The 24,702-nt window shown below is 35.3% G+C and overlaps 1 protein-coding gene across 1 annotated transcript in view; it reads left to right on the forward strand.

The window, feature by feature from the left end:
• Nucleotides 1–24,702, forward strand: part of GTDC1 (glycosyltransferase like domain containing 1) — a 406,979-nt gene that overhangs the window by 122,380 nt on the left and 259,897 nt on the right. The window contains 2 exon segments of the mRNA XM_064382799.1: nucleotides 14,421–14,485; nucleotides 17,160–17,361. Of these exon segments, the coding sequence (XP_064238869.1) occupies nucleotides 17,183–17,361 (179 nt within the window). The 5' untranslated portion in view covers nucleotides 14,421–14,485; nucleotides 17,160–17,182.

Below are 24,702 nucleotides of genomic sequence, written 5' to 3' on the forward strand. Positions count from 1 at the left end.
TGAACTATAGGAATTTGACAGGTCATGAAGGCGAAAGGGTTCAGAAAGAAGAAACAGCAGGAGTACTTGCAGGTAGGAATGTGTATGGTATGGAGTGTTTGATAAAATGTAATGGTGTCTTTAGTATTTAGAGTAATAGTGTGTCTGTGAGAGTGACAGGAATTGAAGCTAGAATGTAGCTTGGAACCAAATTGTAAGGTGTCTTATTTCTTGTTAAATAATTTTCTTTATTTCATAGAAAAATTATAGGTTTTTGAGTAGAAAAGTGACATCAAGATATCTATAAATTTCAGAGGAAGAGTAGAAGATGTTAAATGTAGCTACAGGTAGGGAGATCAGTTAGAAGGCTGATAAATAGCTCATGCTGAAGATGATAAGGAAGGCTGGAGTCAACAGAGCTTGGAAGGAGGGCCTGATACCAGAGGCCTGGGGTGGGTCAGTTGCCCTGTGGCCTGTTGATTTGCTTAAAGGTGTGCAGCAGTGTTCTGGCTCCCGATAGAAGGTGCTTTCCAATTTTGAGTCTTCCTTCCACCTACTCCATTTTAGTGGATTGTGGAATATGCTCCCCCTCGCTGCCCCTGGGAGATGAAATATTTCAAACATTTTAGCTTGAATTCTAGAAGGAAGCAAAAGGAGAATTTGAATAGTTATGTGAGCCAATGATGTCTGCCACATTTCTTCAACTATGTATTTCCTGAGCTGTTGGTTTACATTCTTGAAAATTCATAGAATTTGCTATTGGTCGTCCTTTGAGACCCCACTCAAATGTTTTACATTTATCATTCTGTAATGAAGTTATATCCAGGCCTGAGGCCAGAGATTATATTTGGGTCATCATAATATCACAAAACAGTTTAATTTTTAGAATGTAATAATTAAGAAATGCTTGTTGAATAAAGCAAATTTGTTTATGTTTTATGGTCACACAGAGCTTCCTACTCTTTGCACATACCAAGCATATGCCTATCAGGGTCTTACTGTGCCTGCTGCTTGGACAGCTTAAGATCCATATCTACATACTCCCAACCTCCTCGCCCCTTCTCATTTCTATTTAGATGCCATCTCATCATCAGCAAGATGTTTTCTCACAACCCTATATAAAATAACCTCCTCACCCCAGCCCTCAGTAGCCCCTATCCTCTGTTACCCTGTGTTATTTTTCTTTATAGGTACCCTCATCTGACATACATTTACTTGATATGGTCTTTTTACTCCAAGTAAAAAGAAATTGCTTCTGATAAGAGTAGCATTTGCTTTGTTACGTAATTTAAGCTTGTTACCCCAAGCATGCAGAACAATGGTGAACAGGCACTTAGTAGGCACAATAAGTACTCGCTGAATGAATGAATGGTAGAGATTCTAAGTTTATCCAAGCCATGGTATTATTATAACTTTTATAATATCAAATCATTAATATTTCTCTCAGAAAATAAAAATTCTATTTTCTATAGATTGCGCCTGTGAAATCTAATTATGGATTAGTATTTGCTTTAAAAATACTTGAATGCCAAGCATATCCAGTCAGAAAACACTTTTATTATCCATGCCAGCTTAATTTTTAAGGCAGTGAAATGGAAGACTGTCATTTCAGTAAGCAACTTATTTTCATTTGTGAGAATGGAATATTTTGAGTATTCTAATTGATTTTTGAAGATGGTTTTACAAGAAAATAATCCTTATTTCTGTACATTGTACATTTGCCTTTGGGATGGAAGGAAACTAGAAACAGGCTTGGAAATTATTTTTTCAGAAAGGTACAAGCTATAACTGAAGAGATTTTTGACAAATGTATCAGGAGGGTCAGTCAGGCCCAAGGTAAAAGGTAAATCTTGTCATTCTCAATACTTTAAAGAAGACCTAATTTAAAAAATTATTTTTTATGCACATTTAAAATTTGTAAAGAGATTCCAGACTGTCATGAACTCAAGACTATTTTTTATTGTATTTTATGTCAAATTTCACTTGGATATTTTTCTAGAAATCTTAAGTCTATAATTGGGCAGTAAAAAAGTTGGCTATCAAATCAATATTATTATATGGCTTTTAGTGTCATAAGAATTCCCTTTTGGAAACCCATAAAAGCTCATTTTTTCTCACTATAAACTTTATCTGTCAGTTTTCTAGAAGGTCAGAGTACTAATGTTGGAGGTGATCTGCTCTGGGACAAAGAGTCAACAAAGTGGTAATAAAGTTAAAAAATGCCATATGGTGGTTTCCTAAGATTAGGTTTTCTTTTTCATATCAAGTTTGTGCTTATTTTAAAATATGGAAAGTTACATATCGATAGGTATAGTCTTCATACCCATCTAAATAGATGAAATAAGGTTGCCTCTAGTTTTTGCATTTATATATTTCATATTTTGTTAGTAATTTTTTGTTTTCTGGATATAACTTCTTATTTATATACTTTTAGTAGTTTGATTTCTTGCTATGTTTGTAAGTTAGGTTTTTTGGAATGGGTGGTTTAAAAAATGGAATGTGACGAAATGGTTGTGATGGAAAACAATTCCAGGAACAGAGTTATTTCATACTACTTGAAAATGAAACATGTTGTTTAAATTGTAAAAAGTATTAGAGCTTGGAGATTCCCTTTAAAAATATTTCTCTACTAAGTCTGAGTTGCCATTGGTTAATATTTATTGATTATCCATTCACATATTTCACACATACTATAAATATAGGATAAAACTGAGTGGTTATGAGAAGTTTTTTAAAACACAAATCTCTGTCTGTTTTAGTTTACTATCCAGTCAGTCCCTGCCCCATCTTTTAACATGTACAATACATATGGATGATTATACAATAACATTTTCTAGCTTTCTTAATATACTTCAAAAATTAAGTATGCTACTATAAGTCTCTTTCAATTTTATTTGCCTTAATTAAATATTTTCCCTTATTTCAAGACCCATAACTAATTATCAAAGCATAACATTTTGATGTTTTACTTGAACTTTAAAACTTAGAGTTTATGTTCTACCTCTTCATGTTCCTTTTCAAAACTACAAGTTCCAAAATAGTTATTTTAGTTTCTAACACACTGTCAAAATACCACCTCAGATTCCTTATATATAAGTAGAGACCTTGATCTGTTTACAGTTATTTAATAAACAAATACATTTTAAGATTGAGAATTACCTTTAGTTCATACATTAGTTGAACAAGCAGCATTTGCAAACCAAGTGATAGTGTTTGTGAATTGCTGTAGCACCATTAGTTTTAACCCTTGTTGATTAGTTTTTAAATAAGCTTCCTTATAGCAATAGTAGTTATAATAATTTGAAAAACACTTGCAAGCTCCTGGAAGGGAGGAAGTTTTCAGTAATTGGGAAGTAGTTTGTTATATCACACAATTTGGCCTCCTTCCCTCAAGTTAAGAAAAATGTTATAGTTTCTTTTAATTGAAGTTGAAACATATTCAATGAAGATAACTTGAAGAATAAAATGAAGCACAAAGAGGAAAACAAAATTATTCCCAATTCTACCTCAAATGATCATTTATGTCTACTGTGTACATGTACTCTCTCTCATATTATGAGATATTCATTTCATAATATATTTTTATATATTCATTTTATGCAATCATGCAATAATGTAAACATTTTCCCATGCCAATATATATTCATTATGTTTTTGATCATTAATCATTTAATCATTAAGAGACTCTTTTTGTAGGATATTTTGATTGTTTTTAATTGGGGAAAAGACTACAATAAAGATTCTTGATAGCTTCCGGGGTTAATTCTTAAAAGTAGTATTGCCTTAATCATTAAAAAATCTGGAGACAGCAGATGCTGGAGAGGATGTGGAGAAACAGGAACACTTTTACACTGTTAGTGGGAGTGTAAATTAGTTCAACCATTGTGGAAGACAATGTAGCACTTCCTCAAGGACCTAGAAATAGAAATTCCATTTGATCCAGCAATCCCATTACTGATATATACCCAAAGGATTATAAATCATTCTGTTATAAAGACACATGCACACATATGTTCATAGCAGCACTGTTTACAATAGCAAAGACCTGGAACCAACCCAAATGCCTATTCATGATAGACTGGATAAAGAAAATGTGGCACATATACACCATGGAATACTATGCAGCCATAAAAAACGATGAGTTTGTGTCCTTTGTAGGGACATGGATGAACCTGGAAACCATAATTCTCAGCAAACTGACATAAGAACAGAAAATCCAACACTGCATGTTCTCACTCATAGGTGTGTGTTGAACAATGAGAACACATAGACACAGGGAGAGGAGCATCACATACTGGGATCTGTTGCGGGGGGCCAAGGGAGGGACAGTGAGGAGGGTGGGGAGGTCGGGGAGGGATAACATGGGGAGAAATGCTAGATGTAGGTGACAGGGGAATGGAGGCAGCAAACCACATTGCCATGTGTGTACCTATGCAACAATCCTGCATGATCTGCACATGTACCCCAGAACCTAAAGTATAATTAAAAAAAAAAATTTTGTTTTAACTTGCAAAAAAAAAAAAAGTATTGCTTTATCAAGAGATATACATAGTTTTCAAGCTTTTTGTATTATGATAAAATGTGATAGAATATTCTAATACTTTAAAGCAAAGCTAACCATATGTACTAGTGGATTGGGTAGCAGCTTTCAGTCTACATTTTGGAGACTTGAGAAAGGTCCTCTTTTAATTTACAAACTGTTCTTTGCATCTACTATACAAATGGTTGAAATTTCACTATCACCTGTTGTTCTTTGTAACATACAAGTATTCCTTGGAGAGAAGTACACACATTGCACCCCCACAGGCATTTACTCCAAAAAATACGATGTAGTTTATCTGATATTTTAAATTTAATTCTTTCAAGTAAAGTTTGGAAACAAGGTGGGTACATTGAACTAGGGGAATGTAAGAGGATATTAGGATAGTTCAATTCTATCAAGATCAATTGAACAACTATTATAGAAAATATAGTATATTATATACCTAGTTTTAGTAGTTTAAATTATAAATTCTCTCTAAAATGATTCATGCTGTTTGTTAACTACGAATGCTAATTAATCCAGTAAAGAAACTAATGATCCCAGATAATGGTGCATATATGTGCTGGAGAAAGATGCACGAGGGAATTAACTAACTCCTGAGTAACTTTACTCTGTTTGAACACACTGTTTGCAAAGTGTGAAATTACTTTAAGAGATGATGAGGATGGGGAGTGCAGCTTTTGGTAGTTTGTTAGAAATACTTTGGCTATAGAGTCTCTGCTTCATTAGACAAAATATTTGTATCATTGGAATGTCTCCTTGAAAAACCAGTTGATAAAGAGATACTAAGTGATAGACAAGGCCACTAAATAGATAAAAGTGGTAGTGCTTGTTCCAGTCAGGAAACTTTGAGCTGTTGGCCTGTGTTTCCTCTGTTGAAACTTTGGACAATAGTAGACCTTCTAGAAATTATACACAGTTGTCTGTGTATACCTTTTCTTTATTTAACCGTTTGAATCCTAAATATCTTCAGGATTAAAAAAATCACCGTCTATTATTAACAGACTGACTCTTTTTCTTATAATAGTGGGTAGCTAATAATATGCCTCTTGTGATATTTAAAAATAGTGATACAGCTCTCATTACTGCATCTATTAGCCCCAGATTTACTCAGCCCTGGTCTAAACTGGGTTTCTGAGCTTTTAAAAATTTAGCATTAAAGATCTCTAGAGTCTGTTCAGTTTTTCTGGTGTTGCCTTTTTAAACTGTCAGCACGTGTCTTAAACTATTGGCATATCAGAAGATTATTAAAAGTATATATAGGGACTAGAAAAAGAACTCCTTCAGTAAATAAATAGAAGAAAATGTACTTTTAATGAATACTTTGAATACATTTCTGTATTCATGTAGACTGTTAGAGATGATAGCAGTATCAATATTTTAATTGATGCAGCTTTTATTTTATTTTGAATTTATTTTTTCTGAGATAGGGTCTCACTCTGTCACCCAGGCTTGAGTGCAGTGGTGTGATTTCAGCTCACTTCAGCCTCCGTCTCCTCGACTCAAGAGATCCTCCCACCTCAGCCTTCCAAGTAGCTGGGACAACAGGCATGTACCACCACATCCAGCTAATTATTTGTATTTTTGAAGAGATGGGGTTTTGTCATGTTGCCCAGGATAGTCTCCCTGGACTTAAGCAGTCCACCTACCTTGGCCTCCCAAGGGATTACAGGCGTGAGCCATCGTGCCTAGTTTGATACAGCTTTAAAACTTGTTTTTGTTGATTTGGATGTTAAAGGACAGTTTCTAATACTGGCTTCACATCATACTTCCTAACACCATTTAAAAAGTCTGTTACTGTAGGCTGGACACAGTGGCTCATGCCTGTAATCCCAGCACTTTGGGCGGCTGAGGTGGGTGGATCACCTGAGGTCAGGAGTTTGAGATCAGCCTGGCCAACATAGTGAAACCCCACCTCTACTAAAACACAAAAATTAGGCCAGGCTTGGTGGCTCACGCCTGTAATCCCAGCACTTTGGGAGGCTAAGGCGGGCGGATCACAGGACATGGGGATTGAGACCATCCTGGCTAACACAGTGAAACCCCGTCTCTACTGAAAATACAAAAAATTAGCCAGACATGGTGGCATGCATCTGTAGTTCTAGCTACTCAGGCAGAGGCAGGAGAATCGCTTGAACTCAGGAGGTGGAGGTTGCAGTGAGCCGAGATTGTGGCTGAGGCAGGAGAATTGCTTAAACTTGGGAGGTGGAGGTTGCAGTGAGCCAAGATTGTGCCACTGCACTCCAACCTGGGAGAGAGAGTGAGACTCCATCTCAAAAAAAAAAAAAAAACCCAAAAAACAAAACGCCCATGCTCACGCATGCACACACACACGCGCACACACACACTCCAGGCATCGTGGTGCGTGCCTCCATTCCTAGCTGCTTGGAAGACTGAGACAGAAGAATTGCTTGAATATGAGAGGTGGAGGTTGCAGTGTGCTGAGATCGCAGCATAGCACTCCAGCCTGGGCAACAAGAGTGAAACTCCATCTCAAAAAAAGAAAAGAAAGGAGGTCTGTTACTGCAAAGTGATTTTCACTGATATAAAGTGAATATTAAAAACATCAAATGTGTCTAACATTAATACATTTAAAGATATCTGTTACTAGCCTTTTAGCCCCCTATGAAATTCCTCTTTCTTCTCTCAAATGTTTGCCTAATATTCTTTCACCTCCTGCAATGCTAGGATTTTGCTATTTTTTTTTTTTTTTTTTAGTTACTTTGCCTCATGGATAAATCAAATTGAATTGTGAGATTATGGCCTTTTCATTTTTCATTAGAAGTGACTAAATCCAGAACCTTATACTCAGTGATATTTATTTCAGCTCATCAAGGGAATGCCACCCATGTTTGCTTGTGTTGCTGTGCTTCAAATAGGACATTTAGAATATTTGTGTGTTAGAGTAACACTGCTATTTCTGTTTCAAAATTAACTGAAAATGTGATATGTGTCTCCTACTTGGATAGGGAAACTTCTCAATAACTTTTGTAGTTAATATGGATTAAGTTATTAAAACATGTTTGAATGAGATTCACTAGCACAATGGTCATCTTATTTTAAACTCATTTGGTGTGTATATTTATAATTACCCTGTACAAAGTCAGTCTGAGTTAAATGTTGGCATAAAAGCCAGTTTAGGGTAGCAAGATAATGTTTCTGTCCAATAAAAAATGCCAGTATAATGATTAAGCCAGTGGACTTCTTCCAGGTCATAGACATGACTATTTTTGAATTAAACATTCTTGTCGACTCCAGTCAGGTTGAGGAAGATGCTTTCCCGGGACATGGAACATAGTTTCTAAATCCTTCAACAGGGCAGACAATTTTCCTTAGATTGAGGGGTGACATTTTGAATAGAATTGGATGCCACCTAATATATTTACATGGTAGTACAATCTGTACATAAAATTCTGCGTATGAGAGTAAATAGTAATGAGTGATAGGAAGAAGTAATTTTTTATGTCTGATAATAGTAAAACTCTTGAATGAATTAGGAAGAAACGTAACATATTTATTAAACACTTTCTGTTTGCTGAGTGCTGGAGATAAAATGGTAAGCAAAACAGACCTAGTCAGGTGTCTCCATGGAACTGAACATCCATTAGAGATATTGACATTAAATATTTACTTGTATAAATATATCCTACGTGTGATAAATACAAATAAATACTACGATTGTTTTGTCAAGAGAACCTTAACTTCGTTTGATGGTAACAGTAGTAAAATTTTGAGCTAGAATGAATATAGCTATGTGGCTGACTTCTTCACCTTCTACTCCAAACCTTCGTTGGCATATGAATCTTCAATATCGTTTTTTTTCCCTCCAGTCTTAGTTCTTAAGACCTATTATTCTATCAAAAAGGTAACTGTCCAGAGCTGAGGGGTAAAGAATAAGGGTTATATCTTCAGAGGAGTGGTGATTATGTTGGACTCTGGGGAGGAATCATAAGAGATTAAAACAAAAATTTAAATAATTCACTCTATGATATTCAGTTACTTATATTACTGTTGCCTTGGTTTTACAAACTAGGAGGCATTATTAAGTATTGTATGTGATTATTACTTATTAATTTATAGTGACATATTCCACAAGCATATAAAACATATACCACGTTATATATATCATTTATATATTAATAATTATTAAATATTTATATTTCCTCCTGAAACTCAAAAGACTAGAAAATGGAGGTTTCTTTTACATGTTGTATCCTGTGCCTACAGTGAAGTATAGTGGAATGTGATGTGAATATGGAGTCAGAAGACCTGGGTTTTAGTCTTGCTCTGTCACTACTCTGTGATGCCGATATTCTTTATATTTTGTATTCTGTAAAATAAAAGTGGTTGAAAAATGGTGTCAGTATTCTTTTCACCTATTATTCTGAATACACCTTGACTTCTCTATTTGGGTATTCATATTCGAATGGGTCAGGGCACCCAGTCTTCTCCCACTGAGCTAGTTTACAGCCCATTTCAAGAAGGTGGAAGGCTTCTGGAGGAATGCCATCTTTGAGAAAGAAATACATTATTCATCTTGTCAAACTTTTATAAAAAGATTAATTGTTGGCAGAAAGTATTTAAAAATGCCTTTTTTTCTTCTCTGTTAAATAAACACCTAATTACTAAAAGTGGAATGGGCTCTCTAGATTGATGGTGAGGGAATTGGCTTCTCATCTTACTTCCACTTCTCAGATTAAACTAGGATGATAATAGATCAAACCGAATAAAAAACTGCAGGTGATTTTCAAAAGTTAGAAAATTTACAAATACTCTCTTAGGCCATAAAACTCACTTTGGCCTAGAATTCAATTGCTTATTCTGTTTCTCCCATTTCTTTAATCAGTATTACTTCTCTTGTATTGGTAGTTTAAAATAAACACATATCTATATGAAAAGAATTATTTCCCATAAATTCTGCTTCTGTCAACAGTAAAAAGGAATCAATATTTGAAAGAGAACATAAAATGTGTCCAGATATACTTGCTGCTTGATTTAGTTTAGACTTCAGGAATAATGGGAAATCATTAGTATCAAGTACAGTGCTGCCTAACACTTGTTGCTTAGAATCTGTGTTAAGTGAAAGCAGTGTTACTTTAAAGGCAGAAGAAAGCGACTTCCTGTGTCCCCCTGATTTTCACTTCAGCTCCAGCAAAACCTTTTTTGTCTACTATGTGTCAGGTCCTGAGATAACTTTCAGGAAAATAATGGTACAGCATCCATTTTTCAGATTTTCACAGCTCCGTGGAGAAGCAGAACATGTGACTATAGTGAAACAAGTATAATTCTACTGTACAGAGTATAAAGGAAGTCATGTTTAGGAGGAGTTCAGGGAAAGGCTTCATAGAAATGGTGATTCATGAGCAGAAATTTTAACAAAAGTTCATTAGGTGAACAGAGAGCAAAAGCTGATGGAGGTGAGATAAAGGTGTGAAGTCATAAGGCGTAAAACAGCTCTGGAGTGTGGGTGTTTGGTATTGCTGCAGAGTAGAGGCTGGGGAAGCTGGGGAAGAGGGATTGAAGTGAGAGAAGGTCAAATGTGGCTGTAGTGAACAAAAAGGAAGGGGCCAGGAAATGAGTCTTAATTGCCATGTGTAGGGCCTTGGATTTTATCCTTAGGTGATTTAAGGTTTTTGAGCTTGTCATTTTATGGTCAGATTTCCATTTTGGAAAGATTATTTTTGATTAGCTTAAGGAGAATGGTATGGTGGAAACAAGATTGTATGGTAGCATGGAGACCTAGTTAAAAGGGTAATGAGATACTTTAAATGAGTGGTGAGATGATTTTCTGGTGTAAAACTTCCTATTCATAAATATGCTGCCACATTTGTGAATGCTGGGAAATTAAAAATATTTGTAGTAATCAGTAGAACTAATTCATTGCTGCTTTTATAGTTTGAAATTATTCATGGAATTAATAGCATTTGAAAATTGAAAGGGGGTTAATATTTTGTCAGTGGAATTAAACCACTCAACTTCTGACACAAACAAATACCTTGTAATTTTGCTATATAATGTGGAACACAACCTCACAAAAATATATTGAACTTGTATACTTACCTAGTTATTTGCGGAAGTTGTACATACTTGAAAACAAGTACATTATGTCATAGTGCCTAGTACATGGTAAGTACTCAGTAACTATTTGCTGAATTTGCATTTGATGCTTATGAGTTTTAACCAAGACTCTTTATTAATTCAAGTCTTGGAATAAGTGACTTTTTTTTTTTTTTTTTTTTTTTTTTTTTTTTTTTTTTTAATAAAGGCAGGACCTTGCTCTGTCACTCCGGCTGGAGTACAATAGCACAATCATGGCTCACTAACCTCAAACTTGTGGGCACAAGTGATTTTCCTGCCTCAGCCTCTGGAGAAGCTAGTACTATAGGTGCACACCCTCACACTCAGATAATTTTTAAATATTTTGTAGAGATGGAGTCTCACAGCATCCCAGGCTGGTCTCAAACTCGGGTTCAAGCAGTCCTCCCACCTCAGCCTCCCAAAGTGCTACGATTATAGGCATGAGCCACTGCACCCAGCCATGACTGATACTTTTAAGCAGAAAGTAAAATTCCAAACCAACAAAAAAGAAATTATTATCAGGGAAAATTAAACAGTCACAAATACATATAAGATGCTAACTTTGCAAAGAGCATTTTTTAAAAAGATCATTGCAACTCATATAATTGGAAAAGCACATTTGAAAATAGCTTTAAATTTTCTCAGAAAGTATGGCCTATAAGTTTTCCTACCAAATCTTGGTTTTGATGCATGAATTTTCAGTTCTTAGTCTCTACAAGAAGACACAAAAATCAGAGTTGAAGAGATTAACATATCCATAACATTGAAAGGGATATACATTATTAGCTTACCACATCTTTGTCAATTTGAACCCAAAATTAAAACAAAATGTTGCTATTTAAGTACATATGGTAGTATACAAGTTATCATAAATATTAGACTGTATGTCCCCTAACCAAATAATGGAATCATGATCAGTATCCATCAAGTGTTTTTTGCAGTTCAGACTAATGTTCCAGAAACAGATTCATTCCTATTAGCCAAACTTTGTTTAAATTTATATAGAATATTTTCAGTGCATAGAGTTTTATGTATGTAAAATTATTACTTTGCATTTGATAGCAGATTATATTTCAGTTTTCAGAGGTTATATTCTGGTTTTAGAGGTTAAGATGAATTTGCTGTGCCTGATTTTTATAGAATTAAAAAAAATTAACTTTTTAATAGAATCTGTTTATCTTGTTTCTTTTTCGCCCCATATGATAGTTGATTGTAGTACATTACTTTGAGGAAAGTTTTTTAGCAAAATGTATTTTTATTTCACACTCACTCTTAATAAATTCTTTTAGGGGAATCACTGGTGACACGTTTTAAAGCAGATAACTTTTCAATGCTAATTTTTACTATTTAATGAGATTTCAGGTATATTTTAACAACTGGGGTTTCCGTGATGAATCATTAAAATAAGTGAGTGGGCTGGAAGGTAATACTAACTTTTCTCAGCACTGCCCTATTTTACTCTGCTGGATTATTGGCTGCTTTTTAAATAGAACCTGGGTGTGTTGGTGGGTGGAGGTGCAGAAGGGAAGGGAGAGAAAGGGTCAGTAAGAAAATACCAGGTAAACTTCTGATGACCTACTGAGAAATACTGCTCAAGTTTCACTTTCCCCAACTTAAATCATTTAGTGTTTAAGCCCACTATATTTTGCTTTAACAAGCTTAAGTTCCAAATGTATGTAATATTTGGAAATATTACATATAGGTAAATCAAAACTATATTTTCAACAATTGATTGAAGTTTTAAGGTATATATGTGGATTAGCTTGTGGAATCAATTTCTCATGTGTGTGGGATTAAAACCGTTAAAGCCATCATCACTGAAACTATACCTTCCTACAACTAACCAATAACAGAAAGGTGTCTGTGGAATATATTAATACAACAATTCCTCTGATTTAAAATTATTACTGGGTCTTTGGTTGGAAAATGATTTGAATATTACAGGTAACAAAGTTGACGTCAGATATGAAGGCTAATTATGAGTTTCAGTGTGACTAAAATTTATTTATTTTTTTAAAATTGACGTGATGTATTTATATTTAGCATATACTTTTCAGTAAATCGATGGCATATTGCGGATTTTTGATATCTATACTGTATTAAACACTTCAACTACCACAGCAGTTCTAAGTGCTAAAGGAGGTAGGCAAAAATGTAGTTCACCTTGAAAATGATCATAGCTTAGGGAATAAAGAAATTGGGTCAAGCTTAAAATAAATGCAGGTATAATGACAAAAAGTTTTGACAAAAATTTAAAAATATTCACAGCATTGGTTTCAGGCTACTTTTGTTCTCTGTGATCTTATCAATGCATTATTAGTTTTTAGTTGGGATGATGCTAATGGTGATTTTTCATTTTGGTCAAAATGTTTGAAATACTATTGATATTTTCATGTTGTATCCCCTTTCAATTATAAATATACTTTTTTAAATGGTAGATAATTCTTAAATAGATCATTTTGACCTCTCTTGATCTTAAATAGAATTTGAAATGATATAAAATTTCTGTGTAACAGCTATCACTTTGACATATTTTATATTTCCAAATTTGATGTTTAGCATTTAACCATGTATCATTAAATCATAGTATTAAGTGAATTAAACTTTCATAAAGCTTTAGTAGTATACTAGATTTTCATTCATCTGGTGTCATTAGGGAATAAATTGTGCTGAAGAAGTGAATTTTTCTTTAACTGAAACTTGTTTAAGCAGAAAAACTTAAAAATTGATAAAAATTTATCTGATATATTATATGCTCTTTTAGGGAGCAAGCATGGAGCTGCCGCATTTACTCTTTTCTTAATATTGTGTAAGACCATTATGAGCGCCATGCAAAAACGACATGGGTTTTCTGGTTGGTATTTGTTTTCCAACCTAGTTTTTTGTTGTTTCTTCCTTTTAAAGTGCCACACCTCTAATTCTGGTATTCTTTTGTTGTTGTTGTTGTTTTGAGATGGAGTTTTCCTCTTGTTGCTCAGGCTGGAGTGCAATGGCACTATCTCAGTTCACTGCAACCTCTGCCTCCCGGCTTCAAGCGAATGATTCTCCTGCTTCAGCTTCCCAAGTAGCTGGGATTATAGGCATGCACCATCATGCCTGGCTAATTTTGTATTTTTCGTAGAGATGGGGTTTCACTGTGTTGGCCAACCTGGTTTCAACTCCTGACCTCAGGTAATCCACCCATCTGGGCCTCCCAGAGTGCTGGGATTACAGGCTTGAGCCACTATGCCCAGCCTAATTTTTGTACTCTTAATCAATTTAAATGTTTCATAATTTAAGGTCTCTTGTGGTATTTGTGACAATGCTTTAACAGATTCATAAACTGAGGCACCAACAGAAGACATTTGGCTCTCTACCATCTTCTGGCGAACACCTGGTCATAGCCTCCTCCTATAAAGGAAACCCTGTTCTTGCTTTGGAGTTAGCACTTTGAATAGTGAGGCCTTATTACTCCTGCTTCCAAGTACTCCTTAGTAGCCTTTGCTAGTGGCGCAAAAATGTCTGTATTCACCCTACATGCTTGTGAACATCTGTATGTCAAGGTGACCACTTGTGGATTTTTCTGACTATTGCTGAAATGGGCAAATAGTGTATTCCCTTTATATTTTAGCAAATTCCACCATAGCAGTGAAGTGGGTTATTTTTTTTCTTTTTTCAACCTCATACTTGTTTCAGGCAGTTTTCTAAAATAAAACTCAAACACAGCCAAAATATTTGAAGTGTCCTTAAATGTGCTATATGTCATTTGGTTTGAATCATATATTTAAAAATCAGCTTCCCCCCTTTTACTTGTATCTAATGGGAATCATCTTCCTTCCAGGTTGTACTTCAAGAATACCATAGGGAAGAATACATTTTCATCTTGCTGCAAAAGTTGCAATAGAAGTAAGTGGGGGAACTGCCAGGATATGTCTGTCTCCACAAAACAAGCAGAACAAATTTCCATGAATCAAAGCCACTAAGTATAGTTTTCAGAGATGGTAGGACGTAGTTATTTTCCCTAGAAAAACAACCAAAATGCAGGCACACCCATTGGCCACCAGAAAAAATGCTCACGTAAACACTAGTTCAAACCTGTACATTTCACCCTTCTTACTGAGCTGTCAAAGGGATGGAAATCTACTATAGCTATAATCTTTTTTCCCCCTTTTCTATTTTTCAGCCTCCCACATGCTTAGTTCCGTTCTGCCTACTGAGCGTCTTGACTCTATAGCAGCACCTACATGTACTGCCTCCACAGTGGCTGATAATTTGCAGATAACTTGTGAACCAGACCCATCAGAAACATCTGTACAATATGTCATGATATGTACTTTAGATTAATCATGGAAAAGGATAAGATGATGAAGAATCAGAAAACAGTTTTCTTTTCCAGTATTGATATTGCTTTCTTTGAGGTTAGATGAGTGAAATATTCTTTAGAGTGGTTTATATCACATTTCATCACTTGGGGAAATAGGTCATATTTACAAGACCCTTTTAGAAACCTTTTAAGTACATACAGGGCATATGTTTTAATACACCTTAGTGTGAGTAGGTCAGAGGAAATAAAGCAAGATAGTAGATATCTGCGATGTGGTGAAGTAAGCAAATTAATGTTAAACTGCTTAATTCTGTCTTTCTTGAAACCTTTGGTATAATTTTCAAAATTGCCTTTTATTCTTTCAGTTACTTTCTAGAAATTTCCATCATTTGAAGGATTAATGGCTACCACTTTGTGAACCTAGAGGGTGTCTGTTAACTTATTGAACTCTACCTTATTAGAGTAGAAGTCTCCAGTGGACCAACTCTGCATGGCTCAGTCTCTGAGCTTTCTTCTTACCCACAAAACCTGCAGGGATCTCAAATTCATGTTTAAAATGCAAGCTGCTAACATGGAATGTGTAAACACCCACTGCAATTTCAAATGCATTTGTATATCCACCTTTTTCATCTATTCCTGTTGGGTAGGGGACCATGATTGAAAATTATTGATTTTAAAATGGCAGAAAATTTGAAGAGATTCTTTCTCCTTAAGGAGAGTGATTTATATTAATGATAGGATGGGCTAAATACCTTCTTACTGTTTGCAATCTACTATGCTTCACATGCATTTTCTAATTTTATCTTAACAACACACTCTGAGGTTAGTACTGTTGTCTCTATTTTGGAGAAGATGAGACTGAGTCCTACAAAGTTAGGTACTTGTTCAAGGTCATACAGCTTGGAAGTGACAGAGCTGAGGTTCAGACATGTATGTCCTTGATCCTAGGATTCATGCCTTTTCCACCTGAGGACCACTGCTTCTAATTTTGCATATAAATGAAATACACACACACAGCCCCTCCCCCCCATAATATATAGATATATTCCTCCATCCTCCCAATTGCTCATTGGAAAATTTAGACATCAAAAAGAAGCCTTTTTGCTTTGCAATGCAATTTAAGTAGCCATCACTTTGAACAAAGTGAAGTGTAGTTTTATTAGTGAAGAACATCATGAGTCATTGAGACTAATAATTTTATGGAACAACATTATTAAGAAAAGGAATATGCTATGATATTTACTTAAGTCATAAAGGAAAATTCAAACATCTGGAATATTTCTTAAGCAATATAGCATTTATGCATGTAATGATGTGTTCCCCCTATATCTTACAGGAAATAACATGTAATTTGAAATGCATATGAGAGATTTTATGTTCATAGATACCTTTTTATTTCACTGAGCACATTAACAAAAATTATAGTAAAATGAAAAATTGCTTGATAGCCAATTCTCTGTGATGAAATTTTATCATGTCTTTAATAACCTCATTATTGCTACTTTATCCCTCTTAATAGGTCGCTTGTCTAAAGGAAGGTTGTAGAATCCTTATTGGTTCACACACATAGAACTTTACCACACTGTTTCAGTGTTTCTTTGGGAATGATACATTGACAAGTTTGGGGAAGTGATCAAAGTATGTGTACTGTCTCAAGAAATTGTATCCTAAAATTTTTAACACTAGAAAATAGAGATTTGTATATGGTTGATATACTGTCTTTTTAAATACGTATTCATTAGGGACAGTTATACCTGTTGAATTTAAACATGGAGTAATACAGGAGTTACAGAATCAGAGAGTTTCTGAACTAGAAAGGGCCTTATAAATGAAGGGCTCTTGAAGTGGAAGTCATCATTAGAAGGTGAGTTCAGTGACAGTCTAAGACTAGAGCTCTAAGTCAAGTAGTTTCTGAGATGAGTCAGGCTTATAGCCGAACAAACCAGGAAGTGAGTGTTCACAGCAGGTGAGGGCTTTCAGTTTTCTGGTGTTGAAGAAAAAAACTAAGAGTCATAGTGGAGATAATCTTAGGACATGAGGAAAACAAATCAGAAAAATAAAGACACCTTTATTTCTTTTTAACACAAATGATATAAAACTTTGTTATTATATACCCTTTAAAATAATGGGATAAACCTATTTTAAAAAATAACTGCTAAATTATTTGTATTTTCTGAGTATAAAATTTGAACTTATTTTTATTATAATTTTATGCATGTATGTAATGGAAAAAATAAACATTTTTTGGTTATCTAGGATCTGAAGGTTTGAATGGGCCAATGAGTATTCTCATCATTGAAGCATTCTATGGAGGGTCCCATAAACAGCTGGTGGATCTTCTCCAAGAAGAGTTAGGAGACTGTGTCCTTTATACCCTTCCTGCAAAGAAATGGCATTGGAGAGCTCGGACATCTGCTTTGTACTTCTCTCAGAACATTCCCATCAGTGAGCATTACAGGTAATTAGAGCTCAGGATGCATTTGCAGCTTTAAAAAAAGTACCTTTTATGAGGATGTTGCTTCTCTATCAGCATCTTTAAGAATTTCTTCAACTATGGAATTGGTTATTATGAGTACAGTAGATATTTCTTTAAAGAAAGCAGAACAGTGGAGTACACTCATCCTCTAAGGATACCTGGTCACTAGGAAAGGAGCTTCATTTAGAACCAACCATATGTCTTTTCTTATTGTCTTGTGATTTCATTATATACATTGGTGTGGATATGGGTAACAATTTGTGGCCTGAGAGAAGAGTAGATCTTGGGCCCATTGGGTTTTTTTGGGGGTGAGGTGTTCATAAAAACACTTCTAATGCCTTTTTTATTGAGTATACTGTTTTAGTTTGGTTTATTGTATCTGCTCTGTACTACGAATCAGAGTTGAAAGGTGGATATTCCCAAGGGTTTAAAGTCTGTTGAGATAGAGATAGGCAAGTGCAAAGAGAGATGAAAGATAGAGAGGTTGATTTGGACTGTGACAAACTGGAGGTGGCTTTATAGAGTTGGTAACCTTTGACTTATTCTTGAGGATGAGTAAGATTGAAAAGTATTTATTATTCAGAACTCAATTCTGAATTCCTATTTGTTAGGCAGTAGGAACTAGGAGGAAGTATTAGAAAGAGTCTCATGAGCTGGGCATGGTGGCATGTGCCTCTGGTCTCAGTTACTCAGGAGGCTGAGGTGGGAGGATTGCTTGAGCCCAGGAGTTCAAGGCTGCACTAAGCCAGGATTGTATCACTGTACTCCAACCTGGGCAGTGGATTGAGACCCGCCCCCATCTCTAATAATAATAATAATGATAAAATTTGAAAAAAAAGAGAGTCTTATGGGACATACTGAAAAGATGGAGGTAAATACTCATTATATTTTTACTGAGGGAACAGGTAGAGTGGCATCCCCTTAAACATCTCTTCCTTCTTATTCTCTATTTGTACATATTTCTGTGTGTTCTCCTGATGGTTAAATAGTGGAAGACTATCCTATAGTGGTTAACATATCTAATGTGCTTGCCATTGTGGGCCCCTGTGTATAGAATGCATTGATTTGGGCAGGAATGAAAAGTGCTGGGCTGATAATGAATGGAGTTAGAGCAGATAGGTTCTTAGAGGAAGGACATGTTGAAAGCTGCAGTTCTCACTTTGCCTCCAGTACCTCTGCCCATCTGCTGCCTCTAAAGTGGACCAGCCTCAGGAGACATGGCAGCTTGTGACTTAAATTTAGCTTGCTGTTCTTAGTAGGAACTTGAGGGATTCAGAGAGTTACCCATTTTGTGTATGGAAACCAGGTATCATCACTGAGAATGCACAGTGTCAAATGGAATAGCAGTGAGCATTCCAGTTACATGGCTTAGGATTTAAAAGGTAAAATGTTGTTCTAGTCCGTGTTCAGAATTTTGTATTTTTTTCAAATCTAAAGTGTATCCTTCTTTACATAATTTAATGTTTTATATTCTGATATCACTGTGAATATGGTTGATTCACTAATAGTATGAGAAATTTCAATGAACATATTGATATAAAAGTTGTAAAGGCAATGATAAGACTGTTGCTGTGTTAAAATATGACTGTTTATGGTTGCTTTCACATCCCATTTAATTGTGTTTTTGCAGCACCAATTATATGTATTACTTAAGGTCAAGTAATCCAGTTGACTTTATGGCACTTTTTCATTTAACAGTACCATTCAATATAATAAATTTCTACAGTGATTTGAACATTGAAATGAGACATTTCTATGTCTGTTGTTTGATTTCATTTTGATTATGCAGTTTTTCAGAATTACATTATTGTATCACAAATATATGTGTGTGAATAGCATGCAAACACTTCTGTGCCTATGACTTCCCTGCTCCCCTAGAAGCCTACAGCATTTGAGGATAAGTGTCACAGTGGTCTTTGAAGCAGTCTTATTTGAGAGGTGGATATCTAAATATCGTGATGTAAAGCCTTACTCTCTGGTAGCCATAACCTTCACTGCCTAACAATGGTATCTGTCATCTTTCAAGGTCTGCCATTTAGCCTTTGCAGTTAACTATACTAATCTAATCAGTCTTCAACCCAAAGATGTACCTTACAAGTTTAACTTACAGTTATATTTGGCCTGTGATAACTTATCTACTGTTTGCTAAATAACTTTTTTGAATATTTTAGAAAAACTGAGGTAGTATGAACATTTAGATACTAAGTTAGCAAATACATGCATTCAATCCTAGATTGAAGTGTGAGAGTAACCTTTTGTTACATCAAGTAAGTCTGAGCTCTGTGAAAATTTTTAAAGATACGAAAAATTTTTGCTTTCCAGTTATTACTCTTCTTGTATATTTGGTATGTGAAATCATCAAAACTCAAAGGTAAAATGATTAGGCACCAATATTGCCTACTATGCACAATACTCTGAACAAATAGGAGTGTGTCTGATGAGAAAGACCTTGAAACATATGCTGTTTTTCTCAACTTCTGAACATGTAGTTGTTGCTGTTATAAGCTTATTATCTGAAAAGTATTTTATTATTGAAAGAATAAATGCTTCAGCCTAATTAGTCAGTTTGATTCTGCTTTATCTTGACAACTAAAATAGTCTATCATGATTCATGTTAGAGCTGTTTAGTTTTATTATAGATTACAAAAGCTCAACAAGTTATTTTGTCAAAAGTAGTCAATACTTATTGTTATTCTTAGGTTATATTATAGCTTTGCCTTAGAAACTTCACTAGAATACAGAAAAAGGTTTTGAATATGGGGCTTGGGGGAAGGCATTAAATTTTGTTTTATGAAATGTTAATCATTTGTTCCAGGATGAAGCAGTTCTACTTTCTTAGACTGTACCTTAGACTAGGTATCGAGGGTATTTTATTCATTTTTCTTTCTGCAATATCTTTACTGAACTGAAAGAGTCTCTATTATTTAAAAATCATTTTTTCACCCTCAGATGCTTACAATTACATTTTTGGTTTCATCTGAGGTATTGTGACAAATACTGATCGTTGCCCACTTAACAGCCCTTCTTCCTTGTTAACAGAATCACAGTTTTCTTTAGGATGGCCAAGTACCCAGCCCTTGGGAGTGAAGCAACATTGACTTAAATTAGTTAGGATGATCCCATTCTCTTTTGCCAAATTTTCCCTACTTTCCTTGTATCTTGGGTTGATCAGTCTCCAAGTTGTGGCAAATTAGAGTTAAGTGGGTGACTTCTGGGAGTTCTTCCAGCAAAGTTGTTTTTAAATTTTACTTATAAAAGATGAAGGCCAACTCCCCTTTCTTACATTTGGCTGGTTGTGGTGTCTGCAACCATGAAGTGCAAGCATGAGGACAGAACCCCTGGATTGCCATAAATGGCTGATGGAAGGCTGCACAGTACTTGGATTAGTGGTGGGTATGTGATTTGAGTTCGAGTCTGGCCACTTGCAAAGACTATATACTATTCATTCTTCTTAAGCCCATTGTCTGTCTGTGTTAAAGCATGGTAAATTATTTAATTAAATTAAACCTAAGTATGTCTTGATTAAAATATATATTATTATATTTTACTGTTAGAAGTGGGTATGGTACTTCTCCTAATCTTGAGATGTATTACAGTTCTTGATTGTTGTTGGAGACTGGAGGGCCAGACACTAGGTGCTTTTCTGGGTCTGTGAATCTGTGATGTTCTCTTAATCCTCAGAAGTCATAGGTCATTTGAATTTTCCTCCTTTGAGGCTTTTCCTCAAAACACAAATAAGGAACTACATGGGATACTTTCTTTTTTCATAGGATAGACTCATGAACACACTGATAACAGTCTTTGTTTATGATGCTCAGTACCTGCCATTCCAAAGTTATCCTTAAACTGGTATACTGTGAAGTTCTCTACTTGGTTTACGAACTTGGCTAGGTACAGCATTCATTACTGCCCAGATCACTAGCCTTATATTATTACTAGCTGTGTGCACTTCTTGGGGTTTGGATGATGTTTTGATACTGTATAAATAATTTTGTCATTAGGTGCAGTGTAGCATCTCATAATCTCACCAGTATGTGACCACTCCGTTTAAGGAGAATTGGCCCAGAGCTTTCCTATCACTTAGCCTACTAGCTTTGCTATCCTATACTGCCTTGTTGTGGGGTCTTCTGGTTTGTTTTTGTACCAATCTTCCTCTCCTGTCTAGCTAGCACAGACAGGGGCCTAGTTCTAGACTTGTATGATACTTAGGGCTTCTTTCACAGTATTTCATCTCACTAAAGTCTCCTCTGATTGACAGTATTGTTTAATTTAGGCATGTTGACTTTATGTTGAAAGTGTAGCTGACCACAAATCTACTGAAATAGGATAATCCTTCAAACCAAATAACCAACCATTTGATCAGTCTCTGCCTCTTTCTGTCTCTTTCCTCTCTTCCTCCCTCTTCTCTTTCTCATATACACATACATGCACACAAACACACATACACACACACCACCCACACACACACACAGACACAGATTCTTCTTTGTAAAACTAGAACTTAAACCTGTTGTCATTGTCCCTAAAAGATGGTTTCTAGGCTTCATCTTTTCCATGTTTCTTTGTCAGTGTTCTCAAGATGAAAATATTCCAGTAGAAAGGGGAAAAAGTTTTCTTGTTATGGAGTTTGTAGTTTATTCTTACCACAAGTTGCCAATTCAAAAGTGTTTGTGTAGTTAGTAGCATGCACTGTGAAACCACTGCATCCCAGGAGTTAAGCGCTGCAGTGCAACTTCAAGTAGACACCTTTAATATCCTTTCTAGCTTATTTTAAAAAATAAAATATTACATGTAAGCTTCCATATGGCTCCCTGGGTAACAGTTCATATGGATACAAGACATTATTCCTAACAGACTCTGTGCCTTAAAGACCTCTAGGATAAATCTCCTGTATATTTACCCTTTAAAGTTTGCCAACTGTATTTTGAACGACAAAACTGGATGTTTATTACACTTTTACAGAGGGGAGAAAATCATTATTTTTAATGAATGGAATGGAAAAAGGGAAAAAAAAAACCCATCCCCAAATGGATGCAAAATATACTATATGAAAGAGCTCCAACTAGAATAAGACCCTTCATAGTTTTGCTTTTATAAGTAATGTGCTTGTTTTTAACATGACAATTGAGACTATTAGTCTGATTTTAGAGTACTTCTTATCTAATTGTTTTTAAGTGTTGAGTGTCTTCATGGTTAGTCTCCATATGACAGGAAAAAAAATTAGAAAAATGAAAGATGTATTTAATTCTGCCTTCATCTCCAACATTTATTTGTTTATTTGAGAAAGATTTTATGCTTTTATTAAGATCTTAGTCAATGTTTCCTTTTGTTACTGTCTGATTTTCTGTACATGGGGCCTCTAAAGCTAAGATGCAGATACTCTGTTGCCTTTTCCTTTCCTTACCTTTTTTTAGGCAGCTTTCATGCTTTCTTATTTTCTTGGGGTCACATTTGGCCAGCTACCCTCCTTTGGGCACATTGTTCTTTCCATTAATGACTGATTATTTTCATCTTTCCTTTATTTATACTCTTTCATTGATCAGGCCCTGGTGTTTCTTCACACGATGGACCTGCTGGTCTTCTGAGCTGCCAGTCCACAAAGATCACTGCAAGGGGAAAGCGGGAGCCGAGTCATAGCTACTGCTGCTGAAAGCAGTCATATTCATTTCTTCCTTTTATCTTTCTAGAGAACATAAGTCTGCATTTCAGTGAATGTTTTCCTAAAGTCTCTCCTGTGTTTTTCTTTGTTCACCATCTCATACTGATAATAAAAATGTAACACTCCCCTTCTTTAGGTGAATTTCCTAGTTGAATACGTGTGGTTGAGACAGCATTGGGGGGTGGGTTAGTTTGGTCAGAATTCCTCCGGACTGGTTATCTTTTGGTTCTTTTCTAAGCTTATTTCCATTATTATTTTCCTTCGTTAGTATTTATTAAGAGCTTTTATGTTAAGAGCCAGTGCCTATGGTAGCACTGGTGATATAAAGTCAAACTTGACAAACATGGACATATGGTGCTAGCACACAGCAAACACTTAGTGAACCCTTTGTTGATTGAAAGAAAACTTAGTGCCTTTACCTATTTGCTGATACTTGTAATCTTGATTAAATAATCCCTGATTGAAAGCCATCCGTGATTTCTTATTGCATATGTAAAATCCAGAGTACGCGCAGGTTGCTGTGGTCTGTGTGATCAGGGCACTGTCTGCCTCTGCAACTTCATCTCTACCCTGTCTTCTCATTAATGTGCTGTGGTAGCTCTGGCCTTGTTTACTCACTCTGAAACATCAAGCTTTTTCCTGCCTCAAGTCCTATTACTGCTTGCTGGTCCCTTCGCTGGCAATACTTACTCATGCCCCCAACCCACACCCCTTTTTTTTCATGGCTTTCTCAAGCCTCAGCTAAAAGTTTCATCATTTCAGATAGACCTTTACTGAGTACCCAATCTAAAATGAGCCCTCTATTTTAGCACTCTTTTTCTCCCTCTGTACTAACATTCTATATAACTTGTAATAATTTTGTTTGCTTGATATTTTTCTCCCATTTTATTCTAAACTTTATGATGACAAGGGTCATATCTATCTTGTTTATCATTTTATCCCCAGTACCTAGTATGCTACCTATGCAGATAGTAGCTGCTTAGAAAATATGGTTGAAGGAATGATTTTTAGGGTTTGAAAAATATGGTTGCCATTCGCTTTGTTAATTTATTTACTTTTTTTCCTGCGATGGGCACTACCAGTATCCTCTGCCTAAAGATGTCATCTCTTCTACATAGAAACAGAAATTAATCACTGAAGGCCCTGTGTTACTCAGTTTTACTGGATTAAACTAAAGAATTCCATATACATTTTTTCACTTTCATGGTTTATATTAATCAGACTATGAAAGCAGCCATTATCTGTTATGTAAATTTTGACAAAAGAAAATACAATTTTCTGTAATTTCCCTTGTATAAAAGTGTTCCTAGAAAAAAAGTTTCTTAGTTCAGGAAACATTAGTCTAGAATAAGCTGGTTCAGCCTGCAGCCCAGGACAGCTTTGAATGTGGCCCAACACAAATTCTTAAACTAACTTTCTAAAAACATTATGAGATTTTTTTTTTTTTCAAGCTAATCAGCTATTGTTGATGTTCGTGTATTTTATGTGTGGCCCAAGATGATTCTTTTTCCAACGTGGCTGAGCAAAAGATTAGACACCCCTGATTTAGAACATGCCTGTGATATTTGTAAATTTCATGTGCTTGTATTTTAAGACTTTTTAGTTTTGACAGTGGCCACCCATGAACAATGACTTTTAAATTTATGGAGCAGACACTTTCAGAA

The sequence above is a fragment of the Aotus nancymaae genome, unplaced genomic scaffold (genome assembly GCF_030222135.1).
Source record: "Aotus nancymaae isolate 86718 unplaced genomic scaffold, 86718_ANA_hifiasm-v0.15.2.pri h1tg000029l, whole genome shotgun sequence".
In the NCBI taxonomy this organism is placed as follows: domain Eukaryota; kingdom Metazoa; phylum Chordata; class Mammalia; order Primates; family Aotidae; genus Aotus; species Aotus nancymaae.